At 58.0% G+C, this 14,895-nt stretch overlaps 1 protein-coding gene and 1 long non-coding RNA gene across 2 annotated transcripts; one reads left to right on the top strand and one right to left on the bottom strand.

Annotated features, from left to right (window-relative positions):
- Positions 1–4,804: 4,804 nt before the first annotated feature.
- SOCS3 (suppressor of cytokine signaling 3) lies at positions 4,805–7,201 on the bottom strand. Its single transcript, XM_064369719.1, has one exon. The coding sequence runs from the start codon at positions 7,111–7,113 to the stop codon at positions 6,436–6,438; it is 678 nt and encodes a 225-aa protein (XP_064225789.1). The 5' UTR covers positions 7,114–7,201; the 3' UTR covers positions 4,805–6,435.
- Positions 7,202–8,437: 1,236 nt separating this feature from the next.
- LOC105718301 (uncharacterized) lies at positions 8,438–12,974 on the top strand. Its single transcript, XR_001107726.2, has 4 exons — positions 8,438–8,763; positions 9,746–9,801; positions 10,596–10,674; positions 12,568–12,974. It is a non-coding gene; the product is annotated as an uncharacterized LOC105718301 (long non-coding RNA).
- Positions 12,975–14,895: the final 1,921 nt, after the last annotated feature.

The raw sequence follows: 14,895 nt of genomic DNA, 5'->3' as shown, positions 1-14,895 counted from the left end.
AGCGGTCTCAGAGTCACCTGGGTTGGTGGGCAGGGGGGGCGATTATTCAGATCCAGGGCTGTCTTCAGGCTTTAAATTCAGAAGAGCTGGGTGGCAGTCCAGGAGTTAGCAGTTTCATCCACACCCTGGGGGGCTGGCCGTAGGTGGTCCTCTGTGCTTGCAGAGGCCTTGAGGGGCAGAGACCTGGAGCTCTGGGCAGTGAAAAGGGTTTAGCCCATAGAACCCAGGATTCGAAATTAGGGCCTTCAGCTCTCTCTCTCCAGCCCCGTGACAATGGAAGAGCTGTCCTTGGGTTTGGGGCCTCAGTTTCTCCATCTCTGAAATGGACGTGTTCCGAGCTGAGGGTACAGAGACCAACTGTCCTAGTTTGCCAGACTTTCAGGGCTAAACTGGAACAAGCTGGCCACCTCACTGAGGGTGGGAGGGTGGATGCCTGCTGTAATGCGAATGCGATTTGAAGATGCGTCTTCCAGGCACGAATAGTCTGTATTTATTTATTTTACATATTTACTTGTTCTTGTCTGGTTGCTCCCACTAAACCTCTGGCGGGCAGGGTGAGCAGGGCCTCGTCTTGCTGGACATAAAACAGTTCCTGACCGTGGGATGTGTTCCATAGATTTGCTGAATGAATGAATGAGTGAATGAATGAGTGACTAGAAAGGGAGAGGGCTGAGGCTCCAAGAACAGGTTCCCTGAGTAGAGCGTGTGTTGGGGGTGGGTTTGCCCCGCTGACGTGAAGGCGGATCTCGGACAAGAAAACTTGATCCACTCACGGCCGGGAGAGTCCGGGCTTTCTGAGCAGCCGCCCCTCCGAGGGGTCAGTGACCCCCGGTGACGAACGCCTGACTCCCCCTCCCCCCACGCGCCCAGGGCGGCCCGGTCCACCCTCTCTCCTCCCTCTCCCGCCCCCCACCCCAGGGAGGTGCGCCTGGCAGCCTCCCGGCCGAATTTCCTGGCACTGGGCTGAGAATAAACAGCGCTCTCCGCCCGTAATCCGGTTGCCCCGGCGACCGCGCTCCGCGGGCGGGGGGCGTGGCGGGGGCGTGGCAGGCGGGGCGGGGCCGGGCCCGGGGCGCACGCTCTGCGGGGCGCACGCTCTGCTGGGCGCTGCGGCGGCGGCGGCGGCGGCGGCGGCGGCGCGCGCGGGCCCGGGAGGTGCCGCCCCCCGTGCTCGGCGCGGACATTCTTCGCATAGCTCCGCCAGGGCTCCCGCGGTGTCCGGGAAGTGACTCTTCCTGGCAGAGGGCGGCCTCGGGGCGACGCGCCCGCCCGCCCGCCAGCCCGGCGGCCGCCAGATCGGGAGGGGAGTGGGGGCGGGGCGCAGGAGGGTGCTCCCCGCACGGGGGCTCCGGTCACCTTCGGCCTCGACCGTCCCTTTCCCTCCCCGCGCTCCTGGGACTGGAGGCCCCCACTCGCTTAGGCTCTCGGCTGCCTCTTCGCCCAGCCCCCGCCCGGTACCCCTGCGGTGCCCCCTCCCAAGTATCTTTACTCATTCCTAAGACCAGGACACGTCGTGCGGGCTGAGTTTCCATCGCTGGCTCCCCCTGCCTGAGGCCTCCTTCCCTTCCTCCCCCAGAGCAGGCCTTAGATTTCCCATTCTTGGCTCTAGCCTCAGGAGGCCTTCCCTAAAACAGCACCACCGGAGAGAGGAGAGGGCCTCTTGGGGTGGAGTCTGATAGATAGCTCTAGAAGCAAGGTAATAGGGCACAGGCCTCGGAACGGGGGTTTCTCCCCTTTCTGTTGGCCGGGGACCCTCCGCCGTGTTTTTAACCCGGCCGAGGCACGGGGTGCCTGCTCCAGCCAGGAGGAAGCCACCCACTGCCTGCGGGTCACTTCTCAGCACATCTGGGAGCCAGGAGCACCCCTCCTCCCACAGCCAGGCCGGAGGTTCCCCCCCCCCCCGCGCACCCACTAAGTCCCTTAGAGGAGGGTATCTTCCCTTCTGAGGATTGGAAAGTACAGAAGGACTTCTGCTGTGGGGTATGGGATGAGAAGAGAAGGGAGCCCGTGCTGAGCAGAGCCATCGAGGGAGAGATTCTCTACTGCCATTGCCACCAGTTTGTTATGTGGGCTTGAGCTCCCCTTCTCTGGGCCTCAGTTTCCCTGTCTGCAAACCCAAAGGGTTGGTCCAGTGTGATCTGAAATGGAGACACATGCCAGCTGTGGTGCTCACCCATGTACTCCCAGCTCTTTAGGAGGACGGGTGGGCAGATTGCTTGAGCTGGGGCATTAGAGATCAGCCTGGGCAACATAGCAAGATCTCGTCTCTACAAATAGTACAAAAATTAGCCAGGTGTGGTGGTGCGTGCCTGTAGCCCCACCCACTCAAGAGGCTGAGGTGGGAGGATCGCTTGTCCTCGGGGAGTAGAGGCAGCAGTGAGCTGTGACCCTGCCACTGCACTCCAGCCTGGGTGACAGAGCAAGACCCTATCTATCTCAAAGTAAAAATAAATAATAAGAGAGACAGAGGAAGGTTGGGATGGGCAGTGGTCTAGGGAGGGAAATGAGTCTTCTTGCCTCTGCAATGTCGCAAAACCAAGGTTCAACCTTCCTGGGGTGGGCGGGGAATATTACGTCCTCCCTGGCCAGAGAAGGTCAAATTCTTTTGCTAGCATTCAGTGAACACTGGACATCCTAGCTAAACAGCTGCCTTCTGGGTCAAGGACAGGGACCCACTGGTCGGGCACAGTGGCTCATGCCTGTAATCCCACACTTTGGGAGGCCGAGGCTGGTGGATCGCTTGAGTTCCGGAGTTCGAGACCAGCCTGGGCAACATAGCGAGACCCTGTCTCGATAAAATATACAAAAACAAAAAAATAGCTGGCTGGCCATGGTGGCATGTGCCCGTAGTCCCAGCTACTCAGGAGATTGAGGTGGGAGGATTACTCAAACCTGGGAGTTCGAAGCTGCATCAAGCTATCATCATGCCACTGAACTCCAGCCTGGGTGACAGAGTGAGACCCTGTCTCAAAAAAAAGGTTCACGCTTCCCTCATGGCTGTTATTCCTGTGGAAGGGGAGCTCTGTGGAGCTGACGGTGGTGATGGCTGACAGCAGACTCCAGGGTGAGGAAGACCCATCATCCTCCTGGAAGGCACTGGGGAGCCACGCCCCCATGCACCCCCTTTCCTACGCTTGTGCTTTGGGAAGGTGGCCCTACCTGGGTGTGCATTCTCAGTCTGGAGTTCCTTTCCGATGCCTCTGTTGTGGCTCCCACATGCTCTGTCCCTTCAGCCTTCTCATGCCTGGCCTGGCCCCTTCTTGTCACTTTAGGTCATTTTCTCCAAAAGTCCAGGAAATAGGAAAGAAAAATGACTTTGTTTATTTATGCTCTGTTGCCTTTTGGACACCAATTCCTGGAGCAGTATCTTGAGTGCAAAGGGGCCGGGAAGAGGCTCTGGCATTTGTGTCATCTGAGACAGATGAGGGCCCCTGACTTGGGGCTAACACTCACTTCCCAGGTATCAGGTGGTGGTTCCAGGTGGTGGCAGGGAGGGGAGGTTGGAGGAGAAGGAAGCATGAAAGGAGAATACCTCAGAGAAGGTGTTTTTGTTTTGTTTTTTTAAAATTGAGACAGGGTCTCACTATGCTGCCCAGACTGGTCTTGAATTTCTGGGTTCCAGCCATCAGCCCACCTCAGCCTCCCGAAGTGCTGGAATGATGGGAGAGACGTTTTTTGCTATTAGAAGAACCCTAGTGCTGAAACGCCAGAGGTGGGGGGAAGGGTACTAACCTCTTGGCTTTTGAGAAGGGACTCATCCCGGGGAAGCGCGGGTATATGCTGAGTATAGAGAGGCAGAGAGGCATGGGCTTTGGAAATCAAATGCCTCTGGGTTCCAATCCTCTTTTCCCTTTATTACTAAGTGGTGTGCCCTTGGATAGGTTGCTTAACCTCCCTGAACCTGAGTTGCTGCCCCTACTTGGTTGACAAATATTTACTGAGCACCAGTCTAGGCACCAGGAGTGACCAGTCCAAATCCTGGCTTGAATGGGGCACATGGCCATGTCTGAGAATATGGGGATGAGAATGCTGGCCCTGTGGGACCAGGTGGTTATCCAGGTAACCTCCAAATGCCCCTTAGCGGTTAAGTGAGAGTGACTAAAAATAGATGGGCTGAGGAGAGGATCCCTCGAGCCCCGGAGTTGGAGACCAGCCTGGGCAACATAGCGAGACCCTGTGTCAAAAAAATATAGAGAGATGAACAGATGGGTGCTTTTTGGGAGGAGGGCGATTCTATCCGGTGCTCAGGTTGGGGCACCTAGGAATGGGGAAGGGAAGCAGGCATGGAGAGCAGTGGCTAGGAAGCCCCTGAATGCCCACCCCGCTGGGGGTGCTCCACCTGCTTGCAAGATTTGCTTCAGGACCACCCCTACCCCGCCTCTAGTGATCTGGCTAGGCTGAGGTCATAGGTCACGACCAGGACCCCTTGTCTGGGCTTTCTCTGAACGACTCTCTGCCAAGGAGCCAGAACTCCTCTAATAGCTTGGAGCCTCTAAAAGCTTTGACCACAGCTCAGCTTGCTCCCTGCAAGCCCTTTGAAGCGCTTCCTTCGAACTTGCTTTGCATATTCTGGTCAGATCTGAATCAGACTTGCAGGAATTACCCCTCTCAGTAACAGTCTAGGTAGCTGCCTTAGCTTGTCAGTGACACACGGGGCGGGCGTGCTGACGTAAGGCTGAGACGTATTCGATTCCAGCGAGGGGGCAGAGCCGCCACCCTCAGCAGCTCTCATCCTCCTCTCCAATGCAGAGTGTGGGTGTGGGTGAAAGAGAAAGCAAGGCAGGGGGGTGGGAGGTGGAGAAAAGGCTCAAGTCATGTTTTTCATTAAAAAATAGTGCTCTTTATTATAAATTACTGAAATGTTTCTTTTCTGAATATAAATATAAATATGTGCAAAGTTTGACTTGGACTGGGATTTTGTTGAGTTCTTCAAGCATCTCCTAGTAGCCTCGAGGGCCTGAGTAGGGGGAGGAGAGAGGACTGGAGGTGGGATCTTTATAAAAGACAGAGTGATTGAGGCAGATTGTAAACATTGTTAAAAAAACAATAAACGAACAAAAAAATAGAGAAAAAAAACCACCCCAACACACAACTGCCCATCCAGCCCGATACCTGACACAGAAACCTTTGTGATTGTTTCACTGCCTCCCCCCCCACAAAAAAAAAACAGTTCCAGGTAATTCCATCGCTGCTACATTCCTGTAAGTTGTCACTGATCAGTGCTATGGCAGAGCGGGAGCACCTGGCGTGGGAGCAGTCCAGCCTCTCCGATGACCTCCAGCCCACCCAGGCAGGAGGGAGGGCTGTGCAGGGCTGGGGGCAGTGGGCCTGGTGGCTCTGCTCTGACCAGGAGGCACCTGACTGGCCAATACTCACTGGGCTAACACTCCCAGTGCTCAGCTGGAAGGCATGGGTTTCCGCCCCCTCCCACTTCCCTGGCTGTGGGCTGGCTGGGTGCCCTCCGGTGAGTCCCTCAGCCTCTCCACAAATCCAGGCTGAGTGTGTGGCTTTCCTATGCTGGGTCCCTCTCCATGGGACAGGGAGCATTTAAGGCGAATCTCTTAGCCAGACGTAGTCGGGAGGCACAGAGTAGAATCCCCTGTCTTCTCTACCAGGAGCCTGGGGTGAAAAACGTCCTGTCTCCTCCATCCTCCTCCTCCATCCACTCAGGTGCAGGAAGGTATAGTATGAGCAGGAAAAGGAGACCAGCTGACCAGCCCACCATCCCCTTCAAATGCTGCTTCCCCCTTAAAACGGAGGAAGGGCCCTGGGCTCTCAGGCACCAGGTAGACTTTGGAACCTGTGTTTTCTGTGGCTGTCCCAGGGGAGAGGATGTGGGGCATCAGTATGGTTCCCTTCAGGTCACTCCAAGTCCTTCTCCCTGGAGCCAGGGGGAGGAGCATGACACCTTGCTCCTCGCCTGGGGTGGATGGGGTGTGTGGCCGTTTCCTTAGCCAGCCCTTAGCCCGGGGCCCTCAGGACCCCTCTCTCTTCACCTTTCCCAGGCTCCACAACCAGCTCAGGTTTAAACCAAATCAAAGAGCAAACAAGTTCCGCTGGAAAGTTTGAAGATTCCCTGGCAGTTCTTATTAGTTCAGCATTCCCGAAGTGTCCCGTTTGGAAGCAGAGGGGAAGTTGAGGAATCGGAGAAGAATCCACTTGGGGTTGCTATGGCCCCACCGGGCCAGCTGGCTCCTCCGGAGAAGCTGGAGTGGTGGGGAGCACACCGGTGGCACTCCCCCTTCCCTCCAAGACATTCCAGGTCCAACTGCCCCATTCTGCAGGGGGAGGGCAAAGGGAGGGGCCTGTCCGCCCCCTTTCCCCCAGAGCTACAGGACTCTCTCCTGGCTGGCTTCTTGTGCTTGTGCCATGTGCCACGGAGGAGAGGGGACGTAGGCCCCTCTCCCGACCCATGCCCTTTGCGTCCTTTGCTCCTTAAAGCGGGGCATCGTACTGGTCCAGGAACTCCCGAATGGGCCCGGGCAGCTGGGTGACTTTCTCATAGGAGTCCAGGTGGCCATTGACAGTCTTCCGACAGAGATGCTGAAGACTGGCCACGTTGGAGGAGAGAGGCCGGCTCAACACCAGCGGGATCTTCTCGCCCCCGGAGTAGATGTAATAGGCTCTTCTGGGGGGACTCCCAGGGAGGGGCTGGGCAGATGGCTGCTCAGGCACCTCGGAGGAGGGTTCAGTAGGTGGTGAGGGGAAGGAGGGGGCTCCAGGGGGTGGCATGTAGTGGTGCACCAGCTTGAGCACGCAGTCGAAGCGGGGCACGGGCTGCGTGCTCCGGGGGTCGCTCTGCAGAGAGAAGCTGCCCCCCTCGCACTGGATGCGCAGGTTTTTGGTCCCAGACTGGGTCTTGACGCTGAGCGTGAAGAAGTGGCGCTGGTCCGAGCTGTCGCGAATGAGAAAGGTGCCGGCGGGCTCCGCGCTGAGCAGCAGGTTCGCCTCGCCGCCCGTCACTGCGCTCCAGTAGAAGCCGCTCTCCTGCAGCTTGCGCACTGCGTTCACCACCAGCTGGTACTCGCTCTTGGAGCTGAAGGTCTTGAGGCGCAGGCTGGTGTCCAGGGGGCGGCTCATCCCGGCGGCGGGAAACTTGCTGTGGGTGACCATGGCGCACGGAGCCAGCGTGGATCTGAACGGCGGCGGCTGCAGCTGCTTCGCGGCCTCCGCACAGCGGCCGCTACTGCATCCCGGGGGGCTGCGGATTGGAAGGCGCACCGCGTGAGTGCCCGGAACCCTCCAGCGCGCCCGGCCCGCCCCGGCTCCCCTGTCTCCGCCGAGCGATTGGGGCACCTACTGCCCCGGAGGCCCTCGCCTGGGTCCGCGCTCCGATCCCGGCGCCCCACGGAGCCCGCACGGCTCCCGCCCCTGCCGGGTGGCCCCGGGCAGCCCCTTCCCCGGCGCTCACGGCCAGGGCGCAGCGTGGGAAACTCGCGCGCGGAAGTTGGGTCTCCAGGAGTGCGGCCGGGTGGGGAGCGGGAGAAGGGCCCCCGGGACTGTCTGGGCGCCGCTCAGTCCGGTGGCCCCGGGAGGTGTGGACGGAGGGAGAAACCCGAAGCACGGGGATGATGAGGGGACCAGAGAAGCCCGAGGGCCCGGCCCGAGTGTTCCGGGAACCCGGGATCTCCGGCTTCCATCCGCTCTGCCCCTACCTCGTCCCCTCCCTGACGGGAAAGACCCGGGAAGGGGAGGGGAAACCGGGAAAAGCTCCCGGGACTGAGCGAGCCCCCTCCCCACGCCATGCTCCTCCTTCCTACCTGGGCCCGAATCGAAGTCTCCGTCCTTGGGGCTGAGCCCCCTGCGGTCCCCAAGGCTAGGCGGCGGCGCGGCGGCCAGCGGTGGCCCGCGCTGTGCCCAGATGTTGGCGGCCGTGAAGTCCACAAAGGAGCCTTGGCGTGCGCGTCCCTCGAGCTTCCCCGGGGCGCCCGCCCTGCCCCCTGCGCACTCCGGGGCCGACCGGGCGGGGACGAGGCGAGGGGTCGCGGCGAGAGCTGGGCCGGGCGGGCGGCGGGCGGCGCGCGGGGGCCGAGTGGCGGCGGCGGCGCGGGGAGTCCGAGTCGGAGCCGCCGCGGAGGCCGCGCTCGCGGGTATATAGGCGGCCGCCGCGCCCCGCCCCCCGATTCCTGGAACTGCGCGGCCGGCCTTCTTGTAATGTTTAGTCACTACTCGCAGCAGAGAAAGGCTGAGCGCGGAGGGCGGGGAGGGGCCGCGGGCGCCGAGGGCGGGCCGCGAGCAGGGGCAGGGACCGGGAGGGACGCGCGCGGAGACAAAGCGCGACAGGAGGCGGCCGAGGCGGCCGGTGGGCGCGGCGCCAGCCCCGGCGGCGCGTTCCTGGCAGCGGCCCCTCCCCGCCGCGCGCTCCGCCCCCAACTTCTCATTCACACTTTCCCCCCACCCCCCTCCCTTCTAAGAAGGCCAATTTCTGGCAGAGGCGGGGGCGCCGCTTCGGGAGCGCGGGCAGTTCTAGGAGGCCGACCTGGAGAACCTCCCGGTTCCCCTTCCCCTTTTCTCGGACCCCGCGGGGACACCCCCTCGCCGCCACCCGGGCCTCGCCGAAGGCCCGATGGCGGGTCCAGGCGGCCCGGCCCAGCCAAAAGGGAAGTGGGGCTACCCCATAGCCAGGCCGCGGGACCGGGGGCAGACCGGGAGCCGGAGGTTGGAGGCGTGCGACCGTTACCTGCGGGCAGGTTCCGGAGGGGAGACCCGGGGCTGCAGGGGACGCCCCTGTGTGGCAGCTACCCGGCCTTGGCGCACTGCCAGGTTCTTTACCGACCCTGACACGGGTATTGAGCCCCCTCCCCTCCCCTATGAAAGCGCTTTCATGCATTGGAGTCTGCAAACCCACTTGGTCCCGTGTGGGTCGGACCAGGTGCTCTCCGTGCGGCTGGAGAGCTGGAGAGGGAAAGAAGGCCCCAACCCGCGTCCCGCGTCCGCCAGAGGGCGCCCTGGGGTCTCCTAGGGGACTGCAGACTGGAGCTGCGCGCCCCAGGCCCTGGAATAGGCTCGCCAGGGGTCTGCGGGAGTGGCTGGCTCCGGAGTAGAAGACGTGGCCAAGAACGGGGAATTCACGCCCCCGGCTGGGGTCAGACCTGGGAATACAATCTAGCAGGAGAGGATTTCCAGAAAGCAGTTTTCAGGGGTTCAAGCTACTGCCCAATGGCCCACAGCCCCTGGGATGTGCTCCCCTGCCTCTCTTGGGGTGCGGGGAGGATCTAATCACTGGCGGGAAGGGGGCAGAAGCGGGGAGAGGAGGTGATTGAGGTGAAAGATTGGTTTGCTGTTGGTCACGTTGGCACTGATGTAGATAGTTTGGGGACCCGGGGCCAGCTTTATGAAGGATGGCACGTTTTGTCATCTTGTCCCCATACGGGCTGTGCGGTGCGGTAGACACCCGGGAACTGCCTCAGTGACACTTAGATCTTCACCTCCGGATGCAGGGGCTGTGGGCCTGGGGCCCTGCGCTCTTCCCAGATACCAGGATAATGAGTTGCTGAAAGGGAAGGAAGAGACTGCCGCCAGGGACTGGGAGCTTGGGATTCCAGAGCCCAGAGCCGGCCCTTCACGAGTCTGGGAATTGATAGGCGTGTACTGTCTTTGCCACTGTATCCTCAGTCTGTGCCATCACCTCTCTCCAGCACGTGTTGGAGACTAAACGAGATTTGGACAAGACGCACAGCTTCTCTGGGCTTCGGTTTTGCCATCTGTAAAATAGGAGCCAGAACCTTTTCCTTACCTTTGGCAGGCCAAGGCGGGGGGATCACTTGAGCATAGGAGTTAAAGACCAGCCTGGGCAGCAAAGTGAGCACCCCCGTCTCTACAAAAAATAGAAAAAATTAGCCAGGAATGATGGCCTGCGCCTGTAGTCTCACCTACTCAGGAGGCTGAGGTTGAGAGGATGGCTTGAGCCCAGGAGGTCGAGACTGCAGTCAGCCATGCACTCCAGTCTGAGCAACAGAGTGAGACCCTGTTTCAAAAAAAAAAAAAAAAGGGGGGGGGGCAGGGCTCACACCTGCAATCCCAGCACTTTGGGAGGCTGAGGCAGGTGGATCATGATGTTAAGAGATTGAGACCATTGTGGCCAATGTGGTGAAACCCCATCTCTACTGAAAATATAAATATTAGTAGGGCATGGTGGTGTGTGCCTGTAGTCCCAGCTCCTCAGGAGGCTGAGGCAGGAGAATCACTTGAACCGGGAGGCGTAGGTGGCAGTGAGCCAAGATTGCACCACTGCACTCCAGCCTGGCGACAGACCGAGACTCTGTCTCAAAAAAAGGAAAGGAAGAAAGAAAAAGAACTTTTTCCCATGGGAGATTTGAAATTAAAAAAAATAAAAAAGATTCTGCCCATCGAAGTGTGATAGAAATAGAAGTAATCCCGTCCAACTCTCCCTCCAGCCTATGAGGAGAGCAGAGGAGGAAACTGGCTTATTCAACACTTTTCACAAACATCGAGCTCCATGCACCAGACACTGCGCTGGGCATTGATATAGAATGATGAGTAGGACCTGGTTTTGCCCTCACAATGCTTGCAGGGTAATGAAATGGATTCTCCCTCTCTCTGTAATCAGTTCATTCTTTTTCTCATCCATTCAGTGTTACGTGGCTGCATGACCATATACTTCTGGGCAGAGCCCAGTGGAAGGCAAGGAAGACTCAAGGAATAGCCCTTGAGGTAATGGACGAGAAAGTGCTTTGTAAATTACAGTGCTGTGACACAAGTCAAGTTCATTCATCCATTCCACAAACCCTTGCTGAGAGCCTGCTTTTGCCAGGCACAGGGCAAAGCGCTGGAAGACAGACGTGCTGGGTGAATCCTGCAGGGGGAGATGGCTGAGGCAACTGACGAGGGGCCCCTGATGTTGAGTGAGGTGGTAGGTGGGGGGGCTCCCTGCCTACTGACTCAGGAGATCAAACTGCTGTTCAGGCTCTATCACCCGGTAGCTATGTGACTTTAGGCAACCTGACTTGCCAGCTGTGCCTCGGTTTCCTTATTTGTAAACTGGTTAGAGATTAGATCCTACCTTATGGAGTTGTCTGGAGCTCACAGATGCAAAATGCTGAGAGTAGTGCTTTGCACATAGAAGTGCTCACTGCATGTTAACTGTCATGATTTTGAAAGCACTGGGGAGGTTTTGAGGAGAGGGAGGAGTGAGCTGAGCGGCTGCAGCTTCGGTTCATAGGGTCGGCTGTGGATGCAAGCTGCCTGGTTTGGGGGACGCCATACATCTCCTATGGAAGATACATTCCAGAGAGCTGCTTGTCTTGAAACAGGTCAGCCAGCCACCAAGCTTCTCTTTTGCATTCTTTTTTTTCTTTTTTTTTTTGAGATGGAGTACCACTCTGTCACCCAGGCTGGAGTGCAGTGGTGCCATCTCGGCTCACTGCAACCTCCACCTCCCTCCTGGGTTCAAGTGATTCTCCTGCCTCAGCCTCCCAAGTAGCTGGATTACAGGTGCCTACCACCACGCCCAGCTAAATTTTTGTGTTTTTAGTAGAGACCAGGTTTCACCATATTGGCCAGGCTGGTCTCAAACTCCTGACCTCAGGTGATCCGCCGGCCTTGGCCTCTCAAAGTGTTAGGATTATAGGCGTTAGCCGCCATGCCCGGCCTTCCCTTTGGCATTCTAATCTCTCCCATGGTTTCCCATCGCCTTCTGGATGAATCCAGACTCCTCAGTGCAGTGTGTGTCCAGGCTGCTCTGTGTGTTAACTTCATTGGCGGCCACTGCCCCAGCGGCTGGTGCGTTGTGCTCCAGCTACATGGAGCTCCAAGCTGTCCAGAAGGTACTACGTTCCCCAAGCCTGGGTCTCCAAACATTTGCTTCCCTGTCTGGGGACAGGGAGGAAACTGTCTTCCACACCTTGACTGATTTCTACTTTTCCTTTAAAACGTGGCAGTTGGGCTGGGCGTGGTGGCACGCACCAGCAATCCACTTTGGGAGGTCAAGGTGGGAGGATCGCTTGAGCTCAGGAGTTTGAGACCAGCTTGGGCAACATAATGAGACTCCATCTCTACAAAAAATTTTAAAAATTGCCTGGGCGTGGTGGTGCACACCTGTGGTCCCAGCTACTTGGGAGGCTGAGGTGGGAGGATCGCTTGAGCCCAGCAGGTAGAGGCTGCAGTGAACTATGACAGCGCTGCAGCATTCCAGCCTGGAAGACAGAGTGAGACCCTGTCAAAGAAAGAAAGAAAGAGAGAGAGAGAGAGAGAGAGAGAAAGAGAGAGAGAGAGAGACGAAAGAAAGAAAGAGAGAGAGAGAGAGAAAGAAAGAGAGAGAAAATGAAAGAAAGAAAGAAAGAAAGAAAGAAAGAAAGAAAGAAAGAAAGGCAGACACTCTGAACTTCCAGCTAACTATTTTTGCATTAAATGTTCTGACTACTTCTCCAGTGAGGATCTTGGGGAAACGGACTATATTTGATTTTTTTTTTTTGTAAGTCTGGAACCCGGTACAATGAAAAGTGCTCAATGAATCTGTAAGTCAAGGATGATGTGGATTTCTTTTTCCCCTGTTATTAGAGACCACAACCTGCTTTCTTCTCGAGTACTTTCTGGTTTTCCCTGCAGGGCTCAGGAGCTGTACAGATGGGATAGAGGGTGTGAGTGGATGATCAGGCCCGTTGGTCTGAAGACAAAGGGAATGAGGATAAAAAGCATTTCTGGAAATGTGGGAGGAGATACCTGGGCCTCTACAGGGCACACTTCCAGAGCCTCTTCCAGGCAGGGACCCTGGCAGAGAGATGCCGGGGCCAGGACACAGGCTGGCTTGCGCCTATCTTCCCTCCGCTGGGGGGAGGTCAAGGGGACATCTGGCCCCTCTGCTCCGCCCTCCTGATTTCCCGTCTAAGGGATTTAGGAGACTGTCGCCTTTTCCTAATCTCTCCCTTTGCAGAATTTCTGCGAAGTCAGAATCCCATTTCCAGGCAAAGGTGCTTGGTCATAAAGATAATAGATATTCATTCACGATGGAGGGGAAGTACACAGTGGTTTCAGCCGCCTGCGGGGCTCCACTTACTCATGGTGTGTGACAGATGCTGAGCCTTCCCCAAATCTCTCAGATGGGAAGGAACCCTGGCGCCGCGGGGTGGTCGCGGGAAGCCGTGGCGTGGCTTGGTGAACACAGGCTTCGCGGCCCGGGGGGTGGATGCTGAGGTTGCCATTGTTGGTGGCTGCATCTGCAGCCAGATGGGTCAGGACGCTGGCCTCAGACCACAGCGTTGCTAAACGCCAAGCCCAAGGCTTCCCTGTCTTTAAGACTGCAGGGCATTCTACAGCACAAGGAGGCAGCCGGGGCTGGACTGCCCAGGGCCTGCCATTGATTGCGTCTCTTCTGCGTGTGAGCTAGCCTGCCACACCTGCGGACGCACGGTGGGGAAATCAATTGGCTTCCCTCCCTTCTGGAGCTACAGGTCCGGCGTCCGTGTCTAGAGGCAAGGGGAGGAGGCAGGGAGGCCTCTTCCTTTCTGCCCCCCTTTCTCTTGGCCAATTTGGAGTAGATTCTGGGGAACCTGTCTCTCATCTGACCTCCTGGAAACCCTGCCCACTGCTCCAGTGTGGCCCCGCGGGGCTGAGGCCTGGCACCTAGGGCTGGGCTACCTAGGTGCTCAGTTCTGACTCCCTGGCTTCTTTTCTTTCTTTCTTTCTTTCTTTTCTTTTCTTTTCTTTCTTTTTTTTTTTGAGACAGCATCAGGCTAGAGTGCAGTGGTGTGATCTTGGCTCTCTGCAACCTCTGCCACCTAGGTTCAAGTGATTCTCCTGCCTCAGCCTCCCGAGTAGCTGGGATTACAGGCAAGCACCACCACGCCCAGCTAATTTTTGTATTTTTAGTAGAGACAGAGTTTCACCATGTTGGCCAGGCTGGTCTCGAACTCCTGACTTCACGATCCACCTGTCTTGGCCTCCCAAAGTGCTAGGATTACGGGCATGAGCCACTGCGACCAGCCCCCTGGCTTCTTTTCTTACTCACTGGGATGCCCCACGAGACTAACCTTGCAACCTGGAGGACTATGGCCCAGATGGCCTTTCCGGAGCAGGGGAAGGGTTCACAGGTCTCAGGCCAGGTCGACCCTGAGCCCTCCCTTTCCTGCTTCAGATAGGGCAGGCCAAGGGATGCAGGGACAATGGCATTCCTGTTTGCAGGCCTTTGTTCCTGCCAGGAGGGGCCACAGAGCTAATGAAAAGGTTTGTGGCTCCGCTGTCTAAGAGGCAGTGGAGGAGTTCTTTCAAGCCTGACATTCCAGGCCCAGCCGGCCTCTGGCATTTCCCAGAAAAACTGCGAGGAGGGGAGGGGAAAGAAAACACTTGAGGGACCCACCCACCTACCCACCGCCTGCCTTCTCGGATTCCTCGTTCCCTCTGGGGCTTGGGCTGGGCCCGAGTGCCAGGACCCCTGCCCCAGGGGACCCATTCCTCCACCCACAGAGGGGGCCCTGGGGAGTGTTGAGAGGGTGTGAGTGGGCGAGTGGGGGTGACTCTAGGAGGGTGCAGAGAGGATGAAATGTCGGGGCCCAGTGGAAAGGGGAGGAAACTTTCTGCCCACTTTGTCAAAGAGGAATCCACATCTGCTCCAAGTTTGGAGCGGAGGGTGGGGAGTGAGGAGAGTTAGCTCCTAGCCAATATCTCCTCTGACCCCAAACCAACAAGCCCTGCTCTGTCCGAGGCTGGGGTGGGAAGAGTTTCTATTTGCCCTGAAGCAGCTGCGGGAACAGACATCAGGGCAGCGGGGCAGTTCTGGGAAGTGAGGCTGTGGTGAACCATCTGGGCGGCAATGCAGATGAGGCAGTGCCCAGGAGGGGGAGAGCCCGGGAGGGGGTGAGGAGGCCAGGCTGACTCCTGGAGACATGCCTCTTGGGATGTCCTGGGCTCAGGCGCCCTTGGAGAGGCAGGAGCTGGTGG

The sequence above is a fragment of the Aotus nancymaae genome, unplaced genomic scaffold (assembly GCF_030222135.1).
Source record: "Aotus nancymaae isolate 86718 unplaced genomic scaffold, 86718_ANA_hifiasm-v0.15.2.pri h1tg000089l, whole genome shotgun sequence".
NCBI classification, from domain to species: Eukaryota; Metazoa; Chordata; class Mammalia; order Primates; family Aotidae; genus Aotus; species Aotus nancymaae.
The sequence above is the reverse complement of the archived record's forward strand: the minus strand, read 5'-3'. Positions and strand labels throughout refer to the sequence as shown.

Excerpts from the sequence above, each read along its gene's own strand:
- SOCS3 (XM_064369719.1), bottom strand. The coding sequence starts at position 7,113 with ATGGTCACCCACAGCAAGTTTCCCGCCGCCGGGATGAGCCGCCCCCTG.